This window comes from Sciurus vulgaris (genome assembly GCF_902686455.1).
Source record: "Sciurus vulgaris genome assembly, chromosome: 2".
Lineage (NCBI taxonomy): Eukaryota > Metazoa > Chordata > Mammalia > Rodentia > Sciuridae > Sciurus > Sciurus vulgaris.
In genome coordinates, this window is record NC_136462.1 from 42,654,269 (window position 1) to 42,673,892 (window position 19,624).

General features: G+C 33.6%; 1 protein-coding gene across 1 annotated transcript in view; it reads left to right on the plus strand.

Moving 5' to 3' along the window:
* Window positions 1-3,270: 3,270 nt before the first annotated feature.
* LOC306653041 (protein SIX6OS1) overlaps window positions 3,271-19,624 on the plus strand; it is a gene marked incomplete at both ends in the record, with an annotated part of 41,950 nt that continues 25,596 nt past the window's right edge. Inside the window, 10 exons of the mRNA XM_079125831.1 lie at window positions 3,271-3,319; window positions 3,404-3,460; window positions 4,452-4,578; window positions 7,453-7,542; window positions 12,272-12,459; window positions 12,551-12,593; window positions 14,279-14,399; window positions 15,407-15,498; window positions 17,973-18,103; window positions 18,903-18,979. Coding sequence (XP_078981957.1) covers window positions 3,271-3,319; window positions 3,404-3,460; window positions 4,452-4,578; window positions 7,453-7,542; window positions 12,272-12,459; window positions 12,551-12,593; window positions 14,279-14,399; window positions 15,407-15,498; window positions 17,973-18,103; window positions 18,903-18,979 — 975 coding nt within the window. The remainder of the gene's footprint in view (window positions 3,320-3,403; window positions 3,461-4,451; window positions 4,579-7,452; window positions 7,543-12,271; window positions 12,460-12,550; window positions 12,594-14,278; window positions 14,400-15,406; window positions 15,499-17,972; window positions 18,104-18,902; window positions 18,980-19,624) is intronic.

A 19,624-nucleotide genomic window follows, 5' to 3' on the forward strand; every position in this document is an offset into this window, starting at 1 on the left:
AAAAAATGTTCAACATCCCTAGTCATTAGGAAAATGCAAATCAAAATCACAATGAGCTGTTACCTCACACCTGTTAGAATGGCTATTATATTTTAAAAAAAAAGACATAAGAAAACAAGTGCTGATGATGTGGAAAAAAGGAAAATTGTACACTGTTGTTGGGAATGTAAATTAGTATGGCCATTATGGAAAAAGAATTGTAACAGATCCAGAAATCCTACTTCTATGTATATATTCATGGGATATGAAATCAGTCAGAGATATCTGTACTTCCGTATTTACTGCAACATTATTCACAAAAGCCAATGTATGAAATCAACCTAAGTGTCCATCGACAATTTGGATAAAGAAAATGTAAGGCATATACATGCACAAACACAATGGAATATTAGTTAGCTTTTAAAAAAGAAGAAAATCCTATCATTTATGACAACATGGATGAACCTGCAGGACATTATGCTAAGGAAAATAAGCTAGATACAGAAGCACAAATACTGCCTGATCTCACTTTATAGGTAGAATCTTAAAAAGTTAAATTCATAGAGGTAGAGTAGAATGATGGCAGCCAGAGGGAGGGGAAGTGGGAGGCGGGAATGGGGAGATTTGGATCAAAGAGGATGAAGTTTGAGTTAGGAAGGTGAAAAGTTATGATGTAGCATGCTGACTATAATTATACTAAATTGTATACTTGATATTTGCTAAGAGAGTAGATCTTAAATATTCATGCCACGTACACAAATGATAAGTATATGAGGTGGTGAATATGGTGAATTAATATACAAATTAATTTGATTGATAATTATTTCATAATTGCTATGGTTTGGATATGGTTCGAGTTTGTCCCCCAAGCCTTCATGGGTTGACATTTCCTCCCCATTGTGAAGTATTAACAGGGTGGAAACAATCCCAAGTACTGAGTTCATAGATTGGGCCTTTGGAAGGTGATTAGGATTAGATAAGGTCACAGTGATAGAGTCCCCATGACTCAATCTTGGTGCTGTGTTAGAAGAGGGTGAGAGACAGAAGAGACACTCATACATGTGCACACTGCCTGTCTCTTGCTACATGATACCTTGCGCTGCCTCAGGACTTTTGCCACCAAGAAGGCTGTCCTCTGATGTGGCCCCTCAACCTTGGAGAGATCTTGTAAGCCAAAATAAACCACTTTTCTCTGTAACTTACCCGGTTTGTGGCATGTCTTATTAGCAACAGAAAACTAATGTACTATGTTGTACTCTGAAAGTATATAAAATTTTTTATTTGTTAATTATACCTCAGTAATGCTGAAAAAAATAAAGGTTTTCATTCTCACACACACAAATAAATATGATAAGTTCTTAAATAATCAGAACCTAAATTACTTTGATGGTTTACTATCATTAATACTAGTTCTCAACATCACAACACAGTATAATAAAATATATAATGTGTACTTAAGAAAAACTTCTCAAAGCTTGCTTTTCATCTTAATTTATTAGACAGTTTAGGATGTATCAGCTTGAGGCAATTATTGAGATCATTTAGGATTAAAAACATTTCCACCAGAAATAAAAGATTTAACAGGGATCTAGCTCAGTAGTAGAGGACATGCTTAGCATACGTGAGGCCCTGGGTTCAATCCTCAAAACAACAACAACGAATTGAGGTAAATCGTTTAAATTATTTTTTCTTCAGTCTTCACTTTGAACATGCGGATTCTAAAAGCATAAATTATCTATCAACAACAGTTTGTTAGGAGGAAAATATCCTTTATTTGCAACCACAGATGAGGTAGCCTTAAAATATTTCATAAAACGTGTTTGAATTATGCTTGCTTTTCAAAGAAGCAAAATGCTGAATTCAAAACTGAATTTTGATTGATGCGCTTCTTACTGTCATGTTAAAGTTAATATCTATTTTACTGCTATTCTCCAACACACATTTTTTCAAAAGCCATTAGATTACAAGAGGACTGAATAGTCTAAAGTTAACGCTAGGTTGCAAGGCAGCGGGAGCGTCCCTGACAGGTCCCTGGTTTTCTTTTGTTTGTTTGTTTTTTCGGGGTTTTTTTGGCGACCTCAGTCTCACCCGCACCCACTTGGGCGGTTGCGAGGCCTGAGCGCCGAGGATGGCGCGATCGCCACCCCGTTCTCGCCGGCAGCGCGATCTCGTTCTTCCGCGCGATCTGCCGCTCGCTGCGAGCTCCGCGGGGTCTACCGTGGCTGACGCCAGGGCGCGAGGGCAGGACGAGGCTCTGGCCTTTCGAGTCAGGATCTGGGGTGGCATTCCTGGTGACCCGGACCCTAAGTGGAGTTTGGGACCCTAGGGAGAGAGGGCGTGGACGTCTGGGTTCAGACGGGCCGTTTAGGTGGGTGGGAAAGGGAACCGTGTGGGGTGGTGTGTCCCTGCGCGGGCGGCTCTGAGGAGGGTGGCGGGAGTGGCTGCCTGGCCCTACCTTGGAGAACTACTCGTGGCGGGCGCTCGACACGCACGGCGCCAGGGTTGTCGCGTGACTGGCTGAGTCGCGCCGCGTGGCCTGAGGGGAGGACCGGCGAGCGAATTCCCGCCACAAATCTCGGCTGCGAGGCGCCCTGCCCGTGGGTCTGCGGGGAGCCAGAGCTGCGAACCCGCCTCTGGCGTGTTTTGTACTGCAAGTCGGTTCTCGTGAAAAAAGTCCCCTTTTTCTTTTTACTTCTCGGGGCGGGGGAGCAAATTGGTAAATGTGGACTTGCACCACTTTTCTAGGTTTCACCTCGCTGTTGGTGAAGGACTTGCTTCAGGAATCCTGCTGCGCGGGGCAGTACACACGCCAAGAAGGGACATAGAGATTTATTTTACAGGGCACGTCCTTCCGGATCCCAGCAGATTCGAAGGCTTACTGCAGTACCAGGAATAAACAGTTGGGAAGGCGCCCCCTCATTGCCCCAGGTCTCAGTCGTGCAACTGCATTCAGCTGCTGCTTAAGTGTCTCCTAGAGCTCTGCAGTACCTGGCTAGGAAGGTGGCTGTGCACTGAAAGGGTCTCACCCTCTCTCTTCCTCCACCCACATTGTTCTTTTTTTTTTTTTTTTCCTTAAGGAGGAAAAGTTTATTGGGGGCTTATGGTCTCAGACTTCCCAGTCCATAGATAGCCAGTTCCATTCCTTGGGGCTTGAGGTAAGGCAGAACATCATGGTGGAAGATTGCACCCACATTGTTCTGTGAGGAATGTTATATTAAAAAAGTTGCTACAGAATATGTGTGTGTTTTGCATATGACTTTTTATTTTTATTTTCTTTACGTAGTATCCAGGATGAATGACAGCCTATTTCTCAGTTTGGACAGACTTTTGTTAGAATTTGGTAGGTATAAAGTGAGAATAAACAGGTCACTATTATTATTTGACATTTTAACAATGAAGTAAAGTCACAAAAGAATTGTTTTAGTTTTCCAGTATGAGCAAGACATAAGTACTAAAGAAGACATACTTCAAAGAATTAATAGTAAGTAGTTTTGCATGTTAAAGATATTTTAGTTTTAATTTTTTATGACATATGGAATAATAAATAATTGCCCTATTTAGGGCAACCTGTAGTTGATATTGTAACTTGTGGAAATTCTTTCTAGTGGCTAATGAGTTTTTTAGCCTAGGCAAAATAGTTGTGACTCGCCTCCCGTTTTTCAGTAATATTTGTGTATCCAGTATATAATTATTTTGTGAAGAATTTTGCTTTAAGCAGCAATGACCCTTGGGTGCAGTTTAGAAAATGTTATATTTCTCAAATAGCAGTTATTTCAAATATTTCTCTTTAAAAAAATCACCGAAAATTAGGAACCAGGATTGATGTGACATTTTCAGGAATAATAGTTCTGAAATAAGTGAATTGGCTAGTGAATATAAGTGAAATGGCTAGGCAAATTAAATAAATATAATGTTTTAAGTTATAAAAATATTTTCATTCTAAATATATAATTATTCTTAACAGTCACAGAAAGGTTGAATTTGGTAATCTTTTCTGCAATCAAAAAACAGTTGTGAAATTAATCCTTTCAATAATTATATATTTATCTGTACTTAATCATTGGCAAGTAAGTTAGTTGAAGGTATATTTAATAATTTATGTGGAATTGTTGAATAGAAATTATACATGTGTCAAAAACAAAAAATGTTAATATCATTAATGAGTAAACATTTACATGAATTCATAGCATCCTAAGGTAATTTGACCTAAGGGTCACCTAATCTAGCCCAGGGAACATTTATTTTTCTTCAATTGTGAATACAAATCCTTCATAGTTTCTGGTTCTAGGATCAGGTCTAGCTCTGATTTTCTGCTTTTTAGTATAGGAGCCTTTCCTTCTCAAGCCTCACTTCTCATTTTTCTGGCTCCTCCTCCTTTTAGGTAAATTGCCATAAACTTTTCTTTCTTACTGTATTTGTTTATTTTGAATTTATGATTTCTCCCTTAAGAAAATAAACATTTCCTCTTTTAGAATGCTTTGAAGATATAAAAGAAAACAAATCAACTATTTGTAAGATACATGAAACTATAAATACAACAGATGAGGAAATTGCTCATTACTGTAAACATAGTAATGAGATCAAAGACAACTGTAGTAAGTGAGTATTTGAAAGAAATAAACCTTCAGTAATTGTCATTTGATTTTTTTATTCAAGATTTCTGGGTTTATAGTTGAAGACACCATTGCTTTCAAATAGTTTTTGTTTTGTTTTGGTTTGATTTGTTTTTTTGGTGTTGGGGATTGAACCTAGGGCCTTATACATGATAAGCAGGTGCTCTACCATTGACCTAAGTGCTGAATAATGAGATTTCACTAACTCAGATCTAGTTAGTCTAAATAAAGAATTTTTAATATAGTCTATGTCATTCCTATTAGAGAAGTCTGAAATAATTTCCATCTTTTGCTTTTCAAGATCTTAGTGTTTTTGTTTATATGGTGCTAGGGATCAAAGCCAAGGCCTTATACATGATAGGCAAGTACCACTGAGCTACACCCCTGGCTTAAGATTTAAAGGAATCCAACCTAAAAATTTTCAAGGTAGATCTGGGGTTGTGGCTCAGTGATAGAGTGCTTGCCTCGCTTGTGTGAGATACTGGGTTTGATTCTCAGCACCACATATAAATAAATGAATAAAATAAAGGTCTATCAACATCTAAAAAATATTTTAAAAATATTTTTTAAAATTTTCAAAGTAAAAGACTACTTTTGAGAAAAGTCTGTTCAGGTCTTTTGCCCTATTTCTAATCAAGTTATTTGTTTTCTTGCCGTTGAACTGAGTAAATTCTACTTCAACCATTTTTATGATAGGAAATCATTGGAAGTAACTCTAAATGTTTAACATTAGGGGACTGGTTAAATGAATTTTGGTATATCCATATGACTGAAGATGAGACAACCAATAAAATTATGACATAGGAATATGTTTGACATGGGAAAATGTTAATAGCATATTACAAATTGGCCGGGCATGGTGGCACAGCCTGTAATCCCAGTGACTTGGGAGGCTGAGGCAGGAGGATGGAGAGTTCAAAGCCAGCCTCAACAATGGCAAGGCACTAAGCAACCCTGAGAGACCCTATCTCCAAATAAAATACAAAATAGGGCTGGGGATGTGGCTTACTGATTGAGTGCCCCTGAGTTCATTCCCTGGTACCAAAAAAAAAAAAAAAAGTATATTACAAATTGAACAAAGCAGCTTATAAATCATTATTCATAGTATGAACCCAATGCATAATAATATACCTATATTGAAGTAGAGGAACTTAAAAGGATGTACATTGAAATGCTTATAGTGAATATCTTCTCAGTGAGCATATGTTTCTTATGGAATTTTTAAATGCTCAGAATATGTGCATGTATAATCTTTGGCCTGTTAATTTTCTTTTGGAGAATATTTTTTAAGACATCAGAAATTCAGACAATTATTTTAAGTACAATTTCTATTCAGTAAGTGATGAAGGAGGATAAATTATAAGTGAATATAATTTCTGATGTTAAAATATATAATTATAACAAAATCTAGAAACAATTTATTAAAATCATAGTAGTAATTTAATGTTGAGAATATGTATGATAGTTATTTTCTTATATATACTTTCCTGTGCTTCCAAAGTGGGCATATATACTTTTATTTTTTCAAACAATCTTTTGGAAGGTTTAATGGAAGAAAAGATTTCATATATAACAGTAACAAAAAGTATATTAATATGTTTGTCAACAAAAATGTGAGACCAGGCTGGGGATATAGCTCAGTTGGTAGAGTGCTTGCCTCACATGCAGAAGGCACTGGGTTCAACCCCCAGCACCGCAAAAACAAAACAAAACAAAAAAAGTGAGACCTATTAAAAATAAAAATTAAAATACTACTGAAGGCAAAATAATAGTCTTTCTACAAATGGAAGGACCATATTATTGTGTAAATTAATTTGTAAATTTAACAAAATCTCAATGAAAACTTAACAGTTTTAAGCTATATCACCTGATGCTAAATTTAGTGAAAAAAACTAAACATAGAAGTGGGACCAGCACTAAAACACATTAAGGCATTTTTAAAAGCCTAAATAATTACTGATCTATTAGCAAAACAGAATGGCATATATACTTTTTGAATCTGAAAAAAAAAATGAAAACAGAGGAAATACTCAGACAATTCTTACAATGGAAGCTTCCACAGTATATATTAATAATTTTAGTTTTTTCATATTGATAATATTTTTTAAGTTATACAATAAAATGTATATATAAGATGAATATTCCTTTTATTTTCACTATCTGATTTGATAATTCATTCTGGCTTATTTTCTTTCTTTGCAACTCAGGAGGTTATAATAGTAACAGAGGAAAAGAAAGACACTTTAGCCCTAATCCAAGCTTCTTTAAAAAAATATATATATATATATTTAGTTGTAAATGAACCTTTATTTTTTATTTGTATGCGGTAATGAGAATCAAACCCAGTGTCTCACACATGCTAGGCAAGCATGTACACTGAGCTACAATCCCAGCCCCTAATTCAAGGCTTTTGAGTGCTTACTACAAAATAATTTCTTGGCCAACATCTTAGAAATATGATGAGAAAGAAGGACTGAGGAGTGTTCATGGTGTATAATGGAAATATCATAGCAACACATAATTCAGCCGTGCTATATTTGTTTCTTTCCCTGCCATGACTCAAAAACAAATTTTATGGAGTATATAAGTGCATGGATGCTGATAGTGATGGTGATAGGAAATGCAAATTTTTTCTTTTTTTTATACTTTTGTATTTATTATTTTAAAAATTGGTGCATATTAAATTATACAGATAGTGGGTTTCATTGTGGCATAGGGTATATTTTTTCTTGATGTAAACTTATTTTCTCTAGGAAGAGACATTCATTTCTCTTTAAATGATTTTATTCATTTTTTAATATCTCTGCCAATTCATTTATCATTCTGAGATGCTAATTACAACTATAACTTTTTCCCATAGCTGGAAGCCAACATGTGATGTTTTTCATAAACATGAAGATTATATGCAGGACCAATTTACTGTTTATCAAGAAACCATTGAAAAAGACAAGTATGGTATTTATATTAACTTAAGTGTGTCAGTTCTATAACTTAGTATTATTGGAACATGCTTTGTAAGATTAACCAAGGGCTGGGGTTGTGGCCCAGTGGTAGAGTGCTTGCCTAGCACGTGTGAGGCACTGGGTTCGATTCTCAGCACCACATAAATAAATAAAGGCATTGAATCCATCTACAACTAAAAATATTTTTTTAAAAAGAATATTAATTGAAAAATTTAGAAAGTATGTATCCTCAGGGAGTTTTTTTTTTTAAGTAAATGTGATATATTGAAGGTCTACCTATTTGTTGTAAATCTTGAATATGTTGAGATATTACCTTAGATATAGACCATTTATCAGCAGCAATTATAGCATAGGTCTTCAGCTAATGGTATTTATGACTAAACAGTTTAGGCAAACATTTAGGGGGATAATTATTTGTAGAATTAACTTTTGAAAAATTTGAAGTATTTGTTTTTTAAGGGCATTTTCAGATTGTTAATTTAGTAGAGTGGTTATATTCTATGGAGAAACACCAATAGTTGCGTGAATTTATTTTATTATATTTAAAATCACATCATCTTAGGGAATAAATGTAATTAGTGAATGTAATAAAACAAGGTTAAAAACTTTGAACATGATCTGTAGCATTAAAATTTCACCTAATTTTAAAAATTGAAACGATTTGTTTTTAAAATAATAAGATGAGAACAGTATCAGTGTTTACATTTTACTTAAAAAACACACATGTTGTGGGCTGGTGGTACATGCCTATAATCCCAACAAGTTGGAGGTTGAGATAGGAGAATCACAAGTTCAAGGTCAGCCCCAGCAACTTAGTGAGACCCTAAGCAGCTTAGCAAGACCCTGTCTCAAGAATTATAAATAAATAAATAAATAAATAAATAAATAAATAATGCTGGGGATAAAGCTTAGTGGTAAAGCATCCCTGGATTCAATCCTCAGTATAAAAAACAAAACAAAACTAACCTACCAACAAACAAAAAACAACCCTCTTAAAATAAAAACACCATACATGTAAAATCTATAATCCATTATTTTCAAAGATGAGTCTTAAGATAGAAACTAAAGTTAAAGATTTGAACTTAATAGCATTAGAAATCTTATAAACAGATGAACTTTCCCAGGAAAATATATGGAGCAAAGAGGAGAAAGCTAAAGTATACTACAATTCAAAGAATAAGAAGGTGAAAAAGGTGAAGGAGACTATTAGGTTGTCATTTACAGATCCTGCTTCATTCCCAAAAGAATTTGAAATATTTGTATAAAAATATTATAGTGTTTAAAAAGACACCTAAATATAAAAATCAAGGCTACATGTGATCCTGCTTATTTTTTTGTTAAAGATACAGATTAGGCTTTGAAATTCTTAGTAGTCAAGGCATTGATCAAGAAATAGGATCAGTTTGAAATTCAGAGTATTCATTTAAAAACCTGTTCCATTAGAGGCTGAGGGTGTGACTCAGTGGTAGAACACTTTTCTAGAATGCTCAAGGCCCTGGTTTTAATTCCCAGCGGTTTACTTGCTTAGGATAGGTTGTGAAGTTTTTCCTAAGGCTTGAGAGATTTCTCTCCAGGTTCTTCATAAAGCGGAAATGGGGAGTGCAGTAGTATCTTCAGTGACTTCTTTCCAAAAAAAAAAAAAACAACCCTGCTTTTTAATGTTTTTAATTAATGCAGTACAGTTATATATAATAATGGGATTCATTTTGACATATTCATAGATACATATAATTTCCTCCATTTCAATATCCAGTACTTCCCATTCCCTTTGCTCATCCCTTTCCCATCCTCCTCTTCTATTCTACTGATCTTCCTTCCATTATTGTTGTTTTTTGAATTGATACATTATAGTTTTACATAAAAGTGGAATTAATTTTTATTTATTAATACATGCATATAGCATTATTTGATCAACTTCATTTTGTGGTTCCTCCCTTTGCCCTCCCTCAGTACCCTTCCTGTATTCCACTAGCCTTCCCCTATTTTCATGCAATCACCCTTTAAAAAAAAATTCCTTGTTTCTCTCTAGCTTCTGTGTATGAGAGGAAACATTTGACCCTTGACTTTTTTAATAAAATTATTTTTGGTTATCAATGGATCTTTATTTTATTTATATACACATGGTGCTGAGAATCAAACTCAGTGCCTCACACATGCTAGGCAAGCACTCTACCACTAAGCTGCAACCCCACTAAGCCCCTGACCCTTGACTTCCTGAGTTGACTTATTTCTATAACTGCTTCGTATAACATTTCTCAATGTTATGCCATGACTATTTTAAAACATTAAGTCCTAAAAAATGATTCTTGGTGAGAGGCTAAAGTAAACCTGTCCTAATATGTACCTCTATGATAGTGTGTGTTGGAGGTGATTTCTCTGAGCTAATCAGAGATATTAAAGTGAAAATAGCTATTTCTTTCCCACATAGGGAAATTAATTCAGTACCAGGCATTTATAAAAAGAAAATAATCCATTTGTTGGTAGCAGGGGTAATGAAGGAATTAGAGGCACTAGCTGCTTGTTTCTGATCTCCTGTTCTTGTCATACAATTTCATGAAGACTGGTATTGATAAAATAAATGAAATAATAATGACTCTTTCTGAATCATGACTTAGCTCTGCTGTGTTCTGCCAGAATTCCTTTATGGAAAATGTTAGAAGAGTGGACATGACTATGCAATATGAATAAGGTGGATATGGTATGCTAATCTCAACTGAAACTGATGACTCAGGCCTAATTATTTTATGGTATTTCTCTTCTCCCTGGACCATTTTCCCAAGTTATTACATAAGTGGGGTCTTAATTGGTAAATATACTTGTAGAAGAATAGGAACTTACTTTGGGCTCAACTACTTTATCTTGCTGAAGGGGACAGAATTTAGTAATACTAAAAAATTAGACCATTCTTAAAATTCATACTTATTGACCCAGTATAAGGCTTTCATCATTACGTATGTTATTAACCAGAAGTTTTAAGAATACTTGCTCTTCTTCTCTGCTAAGGAGAGTAATCATTATGGCATCTTTTAAGAAATTTATTGATCTAAGAAATAAACTCTTGAGGAATGTAAGGACTATGTATTTTCAGAAGTTTTCCATGAATATTATTTTTGAAACTAAGTATTTACCAGAATTTGGTAAAAAGAGAATTCAAGAATATATTTTCTGTAGGATTGGAGATGTAGAGTACAGATCTGGTGAGAGTGAAACTCTCAGTGCAATCTCTAGCACTGGGGTTGAGGGTATATTTTCTGTGAAGAACTGTACTGAGTACTTTCAATGTTGTAGATCAGGATTGGCAAACATTTTTTTTGTAAAGGACCAGGTGGTAAGTATTGTAGGCTCAACTCTGCTGTGTGGCACAAGATGACTTTAGGCCATATATAAATAAATGAGATATGATCCAATAAAACCTTATTTATGGACAGTGAAATTTGAACTTCGTAAATTTTATTACGTCTCAGAGTATTCTTCTTCTGAGTTTTTTCAATAATTTGAAAACCATTCTTAGTTCATAGACAGCAGAATATGGATTAGATTTGGCACATAGGTAGAGCACCTGCCTAACATGTGCAAAACCCTGTGTTCAGTCCTTAGTATCTCCCACCCAGGCCCCATCACAAAGTGTTGGCACATAGGCAATACTAATCAACCCCTTTTGTCCATCAAGTATGGGTCGAATGAGAAAGAAGTCTTAATATTGTTTTGTAAGAGTAATATCTCCCTTAAAACTCATGTCGAAATGGATGACCACTCATTACTAGTTGAGTTGTGTGGAGGAGTTCCTCCAAACTGCTCAAATTTTCTTCATAAAAATACTTGTGGGAGGCTGGGGTTGTAATTCAGTGGTAGAGCGCTTGCCTGGCATGTTCGAGGCACTGGGTTTCATCCTCAGCACCACATATAAATAAATAAAATAAAGGTATTGTGTGTATCTACAACTGAAAATATTTTTAAATGCTTGGATATACATGAATGATTATGAACCCAGAGTTTTAACACGTAGAATGTGATTTTATGTAATGGTTTCAACTAAAGAAAATTGGAGGAGATTTAAAAGGCATGGTTACAGAGGTAGCTGGACAGAACAAGAGACTCAGAACCCAGGGAGCATAGATATTTAAGAAGATATAAGAGATATTGACCGAATTATATTGTTATATCCTGTGCGTGTATGAATACATAACAACAAATCCCATCATATGTACAACTGTAATATACCAATAAAAATTGTGGGGAAAAAGGTATGATTGGGGTGCAGGTTGTGGCTCAGTGGTAGAGTGTTTGCCTAGCTTGTGTGAGGCCCTTGGTTTGATTCTCAGTACCACATAAATAAATAAAATAAAGGTTCATCAACAACTAAAAAAATTTTTTTTTAAAAAAGTGTGATTAAAAGAACCCAGTTCTAGAGTGTCAGTTAGGATGAACACTAAAAAGATATCATTTGATTGGACAATTTAGATCATTTATGACCATGGAAAGAATAGTGTCATTATCCTGGTGGGAGTGGAAGTGAAATTGAAGAGTATTAACCAGGTAAGGAAGAAAAAATATAGTTGAGAAGCGTCCTGGGGTTTAAAGAAAGTTGAAGTACACACAATAATGAGGAAAATAGGGACAAATAGATGTTTGAATTGCCTTTTATGCTTAATTTAGGAGACTTTAACGATATTTATTAGGATTTTAGAACTACATAATTTCTTTTAATTTTTACAGAAAAATGTATCATGATTATGTATGCCAGTATAAAGATGTTTTGAAGCAATACCAACTAAAATACTCAGAAACACCTTTTTCACATGAATATTATGAGAAGAAAAGAGAACATGAAGAAATTCAAAACAGGGTGTTGGCATGTTCTGAGCAACTAAAAATGAATGAAACTATTCTTATGGAATTTCTAGGTATTAACCTTTTGTAACATATTGCTTTAATTATGATATCTTTGTACCAAAAAGAATATAATAAACCAATGTCAACTATGACTTTTTTCAGTGCCTGCTCCCTTTCCATCACTTACTAAATGGACATTACACATGTATCCTCAATGGTATTTCTATTTATAATTTTATTAGATAAGTATTATTTCTGTATTATTATTATTTTGTTTTCCTGGTGAGAGCCTCATGGATTTGTTTTGTGTTTAATTCAGATTTTAAAGATTATTTTAAAGTCTTCTGGGATTAATTCTCATATGGACATGTGATCAAAAGCAAGTAATTTTAGTGGGAATAAAATAGTATATGTATTTAGCTTTAAAGCAGCATATCTTCATAATCAAACTAATGAAAATGTCATCTTGCTCTGTCTTAACAAAGAAGTTCTAATTAAATTAATTATTACTTGTTAGGATAGAAGGTGGTAAGGAAGTGAGTCAACAATTATTCACTGAATTTTAAAAATTCAGTGGATACTTACCTTGTGTCAGGCAATACTGAAGAACTTAGCTCTCTTGCAAGGAGCTCACAATTTAGTAGGGGCAAAAGAAATAAATAATTCTAATACAGTATCACTGTAATAGATGCTTAAGTAATTCTTAATTGGTCTAAGTCTCACCTATTTGTCAGAGAGATCTTCCCTGATGATGAACTTGAAACTTTAATCCTCTTTCAACCTTCACAATCCTTTATATGCTTTTCTATCAGATTATAACTCCTGTATTTGTACTAAGTCTTCTTTATCCCTACATTCTACCTTGTTCCTGTTTCATCCTAAACCAGTCTTTTAACTCTGCTGCTTTTTTTCTCCATGTTTGGTTTTAGCCTATTATATTTTTATATATCATTTTTTGCTTATCTGTGCATTAACTTCTCAGTGGGAAGGGGCAGAAGTTAGTAGACAGATGAAGTACAGAAAGTATAAGGGAGTTGGAGATGAGTTGGGATGAGATGTAAAGTTGCATGACAAACAAGAAGAGGTAGATGGAGGTAGGAAGAATTAAAGATTAGGAGTTAAGAATCTATATCTAAAAATTTAAACTGATACTTTTGGTAATAGCATAGCCTTTATAAATCATATGCACCTGAAGTATTGTGTTCTAGCATCTAAGTCATAATTTTAAGGCAGGATAAGAAAGTTCTGATAACTTTTTTCTGGAGTTCTTGTTCACTGTTACTCTTCTATTCATTTCTTAATCTAAGATCATGGAGGAACTTAGGTAATTATATTAATTAATAACCATGCAGGGTATCTATTAATAGCAGATAAATTCTCTACTTGACTTTGAGTCTAAATCCCCTCTAAGCAGAAAGTCCAGATGAAATTATTCTCAGTTTTACAGGGTGCACTGATGAACCTTATAAGGCAAGAAAAGGGAAATCAGATGCATTTTTAATGTTGCCTTTGGAATAATACATAATGGAAGCATAAAAAGTTAAATTTGGGCCTGAATTGATTATATTTTATTAGTCATGCCATTGACACAATGAACTTGGGTTTAAAAAAGCAAATACCACCTTGTGAAAATATTTAACTGAAAGAAAAAATTCTAACAAATGTTTGGATGGATGTTATTTTTAAGTTCAATATATAATAGAAATAATAAATTATCTTCATTAGTCTGCCAAATATTTAATCTTACCTGTTTCAGATACTGTTATTAAAATTACTTAATTGCTTGTATAGATCACACATATAAATGATATATGATATTAACTATTTCTGACATAGTACATGTATTATAAATGTAAAGTACTTGCACGCATAGTTCCTTAACATAAAAAGAGTTAACCTGAGATGTAAAACACAAGATATCCTTAAACATGTCAACAAGGTTACCAAAAGTTCATCTGAATTGAAGAAAGAAGTAGATGAAGCAGAAATAGAAATTAATTCTTTAAACAAGGTATATATTTTGTTATTGTTTCTAAAATATATATTAATGTATAATAGCATGTTAGTTGTCAACCTTAGAAGAGCTATTTTTAAGATAGCCTCAATGTGGAGAGAGGCCAATTAATTTGCTTCAGATTACTTTGAAACCAAAATGTATTGCAGGTATGGAATTTATTTGATTCTGAATTTTGGGGAATAGTTTGACTTTTGGGGCTCCTAAGGAAAGAGCAAGTTGTAGCTTAGTTAAGAGGAATTTACTTACCGGCTTTGTGGTGCAGTGGATCAAATCCAGGGCCTCATTAATAGGCGGTGGGTTTGATCCACTGTACCTGATACCTATGGCCCTGTAATAGGAATTTAAAAGCATTTAAAAGGCAACAAGTGTTTTTAAATAAGGGAACAAGATAGTAAATAGTTTAAATAATTTAATCTTGAAAAAATTTACGACTGTAGTTTATAATCTTTAGAAAGCCAGGCTAGAAACTGTTAAACTTTTAAGGTTTTATTCAATGTTTTTAGTATCATCCATTGAATTGTTACTTTGATTCACATAGATACAAGAACTCATAATTTCCAAATTTTGAGAAAAAATTGAAAATAGTACCTAATTTCCTAAATTTTTTGAAAATTATATTAGATTTTATAGTTATCATTCATAGTTATAAGGTACAAAATAACAGCAATATAATTTTAGTGATGAGAGAAACATGGATATTATTTCCTTTAAAATATATGGTAACTATGTCCTTATATAAAAATTCAATGTCTATTTTGTTTATGATTATTCTTTTTTATATTTATAATTGCAAGTTTAGTAGTAAGGAAAAGTTAAAGGGATGTGATTTAATGTTGCTGTAACTCTTGGTAACTTTCAATAGAAGATAGTAAATACTACCAAAAATACAAATCTTGTGATTCTATCAAAAAAAAATCATATTCATCAATTAAGATAAAACATATATCCTTTACTTCTTTGCAGGTAATTATTTTGTTTTGCTTTCCCATTTTTCTTTTTAGCTGATTGCAAGAATTTATGAAACCAAGAATCATTCAGAAACTCTTGAAGAAAAGAAAAAATATACAGAAAAGAGAAAGGAATTGAAAGAAAGGTATAGGTAAATTTTAAAATTGGATTTTATGTGAACAGAAATTCTGCATCTAAAAGTTTGATTCTGTAGTCTGTCCTAATATAATTTTTGTGTAAGTTATTTTCTGTTAATTTCTTATGAAAAAATATTAATTTAAATATTATGAACTAATACTCATTATATACTATGCTTTAGTGAGGCCGAGGATATTATAATTGGAGAGGGAGAGAGGGTAGCAACAGCATATCTGATGTACTATCCACCTTTTTATCACCCTGTCAACCAGCTTGATTAGTTCTTTCTTTACTATAGAGAGTGTAGATGAGTCCACAATTGTGACTTAATCCATGGCATCATGTGTTTTCTTGTTTTTTTGTCCTGTTGGTGATACAATAGACTGTAGTGGTGGAGGCATGAAGAAAAAGTTATTAATTTTGCCTCTTACTGTGTGACAAAAAAATAGAAGTGTTACTCTTGCTGTTTGTGATCTACTTTCTATTTTTTTTTCATTCTGCCAGTGCCCTTTTTTTTCTAAATTTTCATTCCTCAGGCTCCATTGCCTTTATGTTGATTTTTCAACATGCTCCTCTCTTGAGTTTTATTTCCCCAATCCCACCTCCTTGGATCTGTTATTTGCTTGGCCTCCTCCCCAACCTGCTGTACTGTCATGTATCATATCTATGGCATTATGTCTTTAGTTTTATGATGGAATTGATTGGAAAAATAGGCAAAGATACAGAATTTTGCTTTACTGACAATATTTTAGTATAAAATTCTGTATATTGAGAACTTATATAAATATTTATCATTTTTTGCACAGTATATACAGTAGTACCCCTTTACCCATAGTTTTGTTTTTCATGGTTTCAGCTGTAGTAAATCATTATCCAGAAATAGTAGATGGAAAATTCCGGAAATAAATAATTAAATTGTATTCTGTTCTGAATAGTCTGATAAAATCTCATACCATTCTGCTTTGTCCTACTTGGGATGTGAATCATCCCTTTGTTCAAGTATGTCTAAGCTGTATACATACATGCCTGTTAGTTACTCAGTAACCATCTCAGTTATCCCATTGACTTGTAGTATCATGGTGCTGGTGTTCAAGTAACTCTTATTTTACTTAAAAATGACCCCAAAGTGAAAGATTTGTGATGCTGGCAATTTGGATAAGTCAAATAGAAACTGTAAAATTCTTTAAGTGAAAAGGTGAAAGCTGTTAACATAAGGAAAAAAAATCATATGTTTAGAATACTAAGGTCTATGAATAGAACATTTACCTATCCATGAAATTGTGAAGAAGGAAAAAGAAATTTATGCTAGTTTTGCTCTCATACCTTATATTGCAAAAGTTAGGCCACATCTGGGTGCAGGGGTGCATGCCTGTGATTCCAGAGACTTAGGAGGCTGAAGCAGGAGGATTGCAAGCTGGAGGCCAGCCTCAGTAACTTAGTTAGGTCCTAAGCAACTTAGGGAGACCCTGTCTCAAAGTTTAAAATAATATAAATAAAAAGGACTAGAGATGTAGCTCAGTGGTTAAGTACCCCTGTGTTAAATCCACCATAGTGGGGAAAAAGCCACAATGTGTAATAAGTACTTTACTTAGTAAGATGAAAATGGTGTTAAATTTGTTTATGTATTTATGTATATGTAGGGTTTGGTACCGGGGGGGCTTGGAATGTATCTTTAACTGATAAGGGGGTACCAATGTATTTTTTTATTTGTTTTGTTTCAATTTGTTATACATGACAGTAGAATGCATTTATACATTTTAATAGATCACACATAGATGGAGTATTTTGACAGCACTTATCAACCTTGTTGATTTAGGAAGCAGTCAGTGAAATTATCTTCCAATAGAAAATGTAGAAGACCCACTTATGATATACTACTGCTTCAGTGATTTCTGCATTCATGCTAGTTATTTCCAAATAAGTCTTCTTAAAGTTTAAAGTATGTGAAATCTAAAACATTGCTTTTATGGTTTCAACTTTTGGTTTAAAATGTTTTTGATATGTTTGACAAGTCATTAAAAATTATTTGTCAGGTGCATTGATGAAAACCTGTAATCCCAGTGACTTGGGAAGCTGAGACAGAAGGATTGCACGTTAGAAACCTCAGCAATTGAGAGAGGCCCTAACCAACTGTTTCAAAATAAAATATAAAAAGACCTGGGAATGTGGCTCAGTTGCTAAGTATTCTTGGGTTCAATCCCCAGTACCAAACAAAAACAAAAACAATCTTGTTTTAAAAATGAAAGTGTGACATACTGAGAAGCCACTGGATTTAATCAGGAAAAGTATGTTTTAGCTCTGACACTATTACCAGGTAATTCAATAATATTGGATAAAAGTCTGTTTAATTCTCTGGAATTTAGTTTCATTATTTAAAAAGTAGAGGATTTTAACTATATCATATCTAAATATCTCTTCTTACTTCAAAATATGTTAATTTTTACTTAACTCATATTTAATGTAATCCACTCTTCTTTTTAGAATTTTTGAAAAAGATGAGCATGTGCTTGTATTGAATAAAATCCCTCAATCCACTCAATTATTCCTTCCTTATGAATCTCAGAAATTTGCAAGACCAAAAAAGATGCATTCTTCAGAGCCAAGAGTTACAGGTACAGAATTATTATTCAATAACTTCATTTGTTTGGGTAAACCGACGGAAGGAGAAATAAAAAGAAATTTTAGTTATCATTTGGCATATGCAAGAACAAACAAAACTGGAGACTTGCTCAGGAAAATACTGCTTTGAGTCTGAGAGCAAACAAGAAATGTCTTCTCTACTTATTTTTTCCCTCTGAGAAGGAAACTTTTCACACAAAACATATTCTAGTTGGGTTGCATAGCTGTCAGAGGAGTATACATAATTATATATTTTAATTTGAGGAATTATATTAGCAATGTGTTATTTAAATGAGTAGTATATTATATTAATAGTGTTTGAGACTTGTTCATTGAGACATTTGAATTAGATTTCATTCAAGGGTCTGTAGATTAGGTTAACTAATTGTATTAGATTGACCATGTTGTCTGTTACCCCTCCATCATTACTATCACTACTTAGTCTTCTTTGGTTATCCTTTCTGAAAATGTAGTTTTGTCAGTTGATCATTTTGTCATTTTATATTCAATTACTATGATAACAAATACATAGTGATAAAGAGTTTTAGATTGTTTAAAAATTGTGCATTTAAATTTAAATTTAATATTATAAAGACTTGATTATCTAAATTATAAAGTTAGATTAAATGGTGGAGATGAGGGCTAGGGTTGTAGCTCAGTGGTGGAGTGCAAGTTTAGTGTACATGAAGCCCTGGGTTCAATCCTCAGTACAAAACAAAAAGAAAAAAGTTAGAGATGATGTTGGAGTCTATCTTTGGAATTGATTTTAAGTAGTACTATTTTATAATGTAGATAAAAAGGAAGAAAGTTCTGTGCAACAGTCAAAGATTGCCAATATTGACTTCAGACAAAAGGAAAACGACTCGCAAGTAGGTTTTTCTTTTTTAGTAGTATAGATTAAATACTTTTTTGTTAAATGAGATAAGAAATGTACTTTACTTGGGACACAGAGATGTGTGTGTGTGCAGTCTTTAGCATAAGTTAAATCAGACTTTAGCATAACCTTTGGGGTCTAAAAATTCAAGTTTTAGTATGGTGTCTGAACATAGATTATAGTCTGCTCCATTGCCTTCAAAATAATGGAAAAAATATTTTGAAATACCAAGCTCTGTATCTAGTAAACCAAAAACTTGAAAAATCTCTGGAAGAGGAAAAGAGGATTGGACTGAAGAAGAAAATTATAACCTAGGACATGCATAAGAGAATGCTGTTCACAAAATAGAGCTTCAGGGACAATCAATAGGGTAATGTGTTGGGATCTTCAGAGGGAGTTAGGTTACTTAACTCTTGTTCGTCTTTGTTTCTCTACTCTACCTTTGGTCAAGCCCCGTTAATGGGATGACCGATGCCAGGTGGAAGTAGTGAGTAGGGGAGCATGGGTAAGAGAAACAGGCTGGTATCCTGGGTGGTTCTTGATGCCTATGAGAAACAAGGATAATACCAGCTAAATAACTAACTGCTGATGTTGTACATATTTATTTTTTCCCATTTTTCCTGAAAACAGGCCAGAGGGA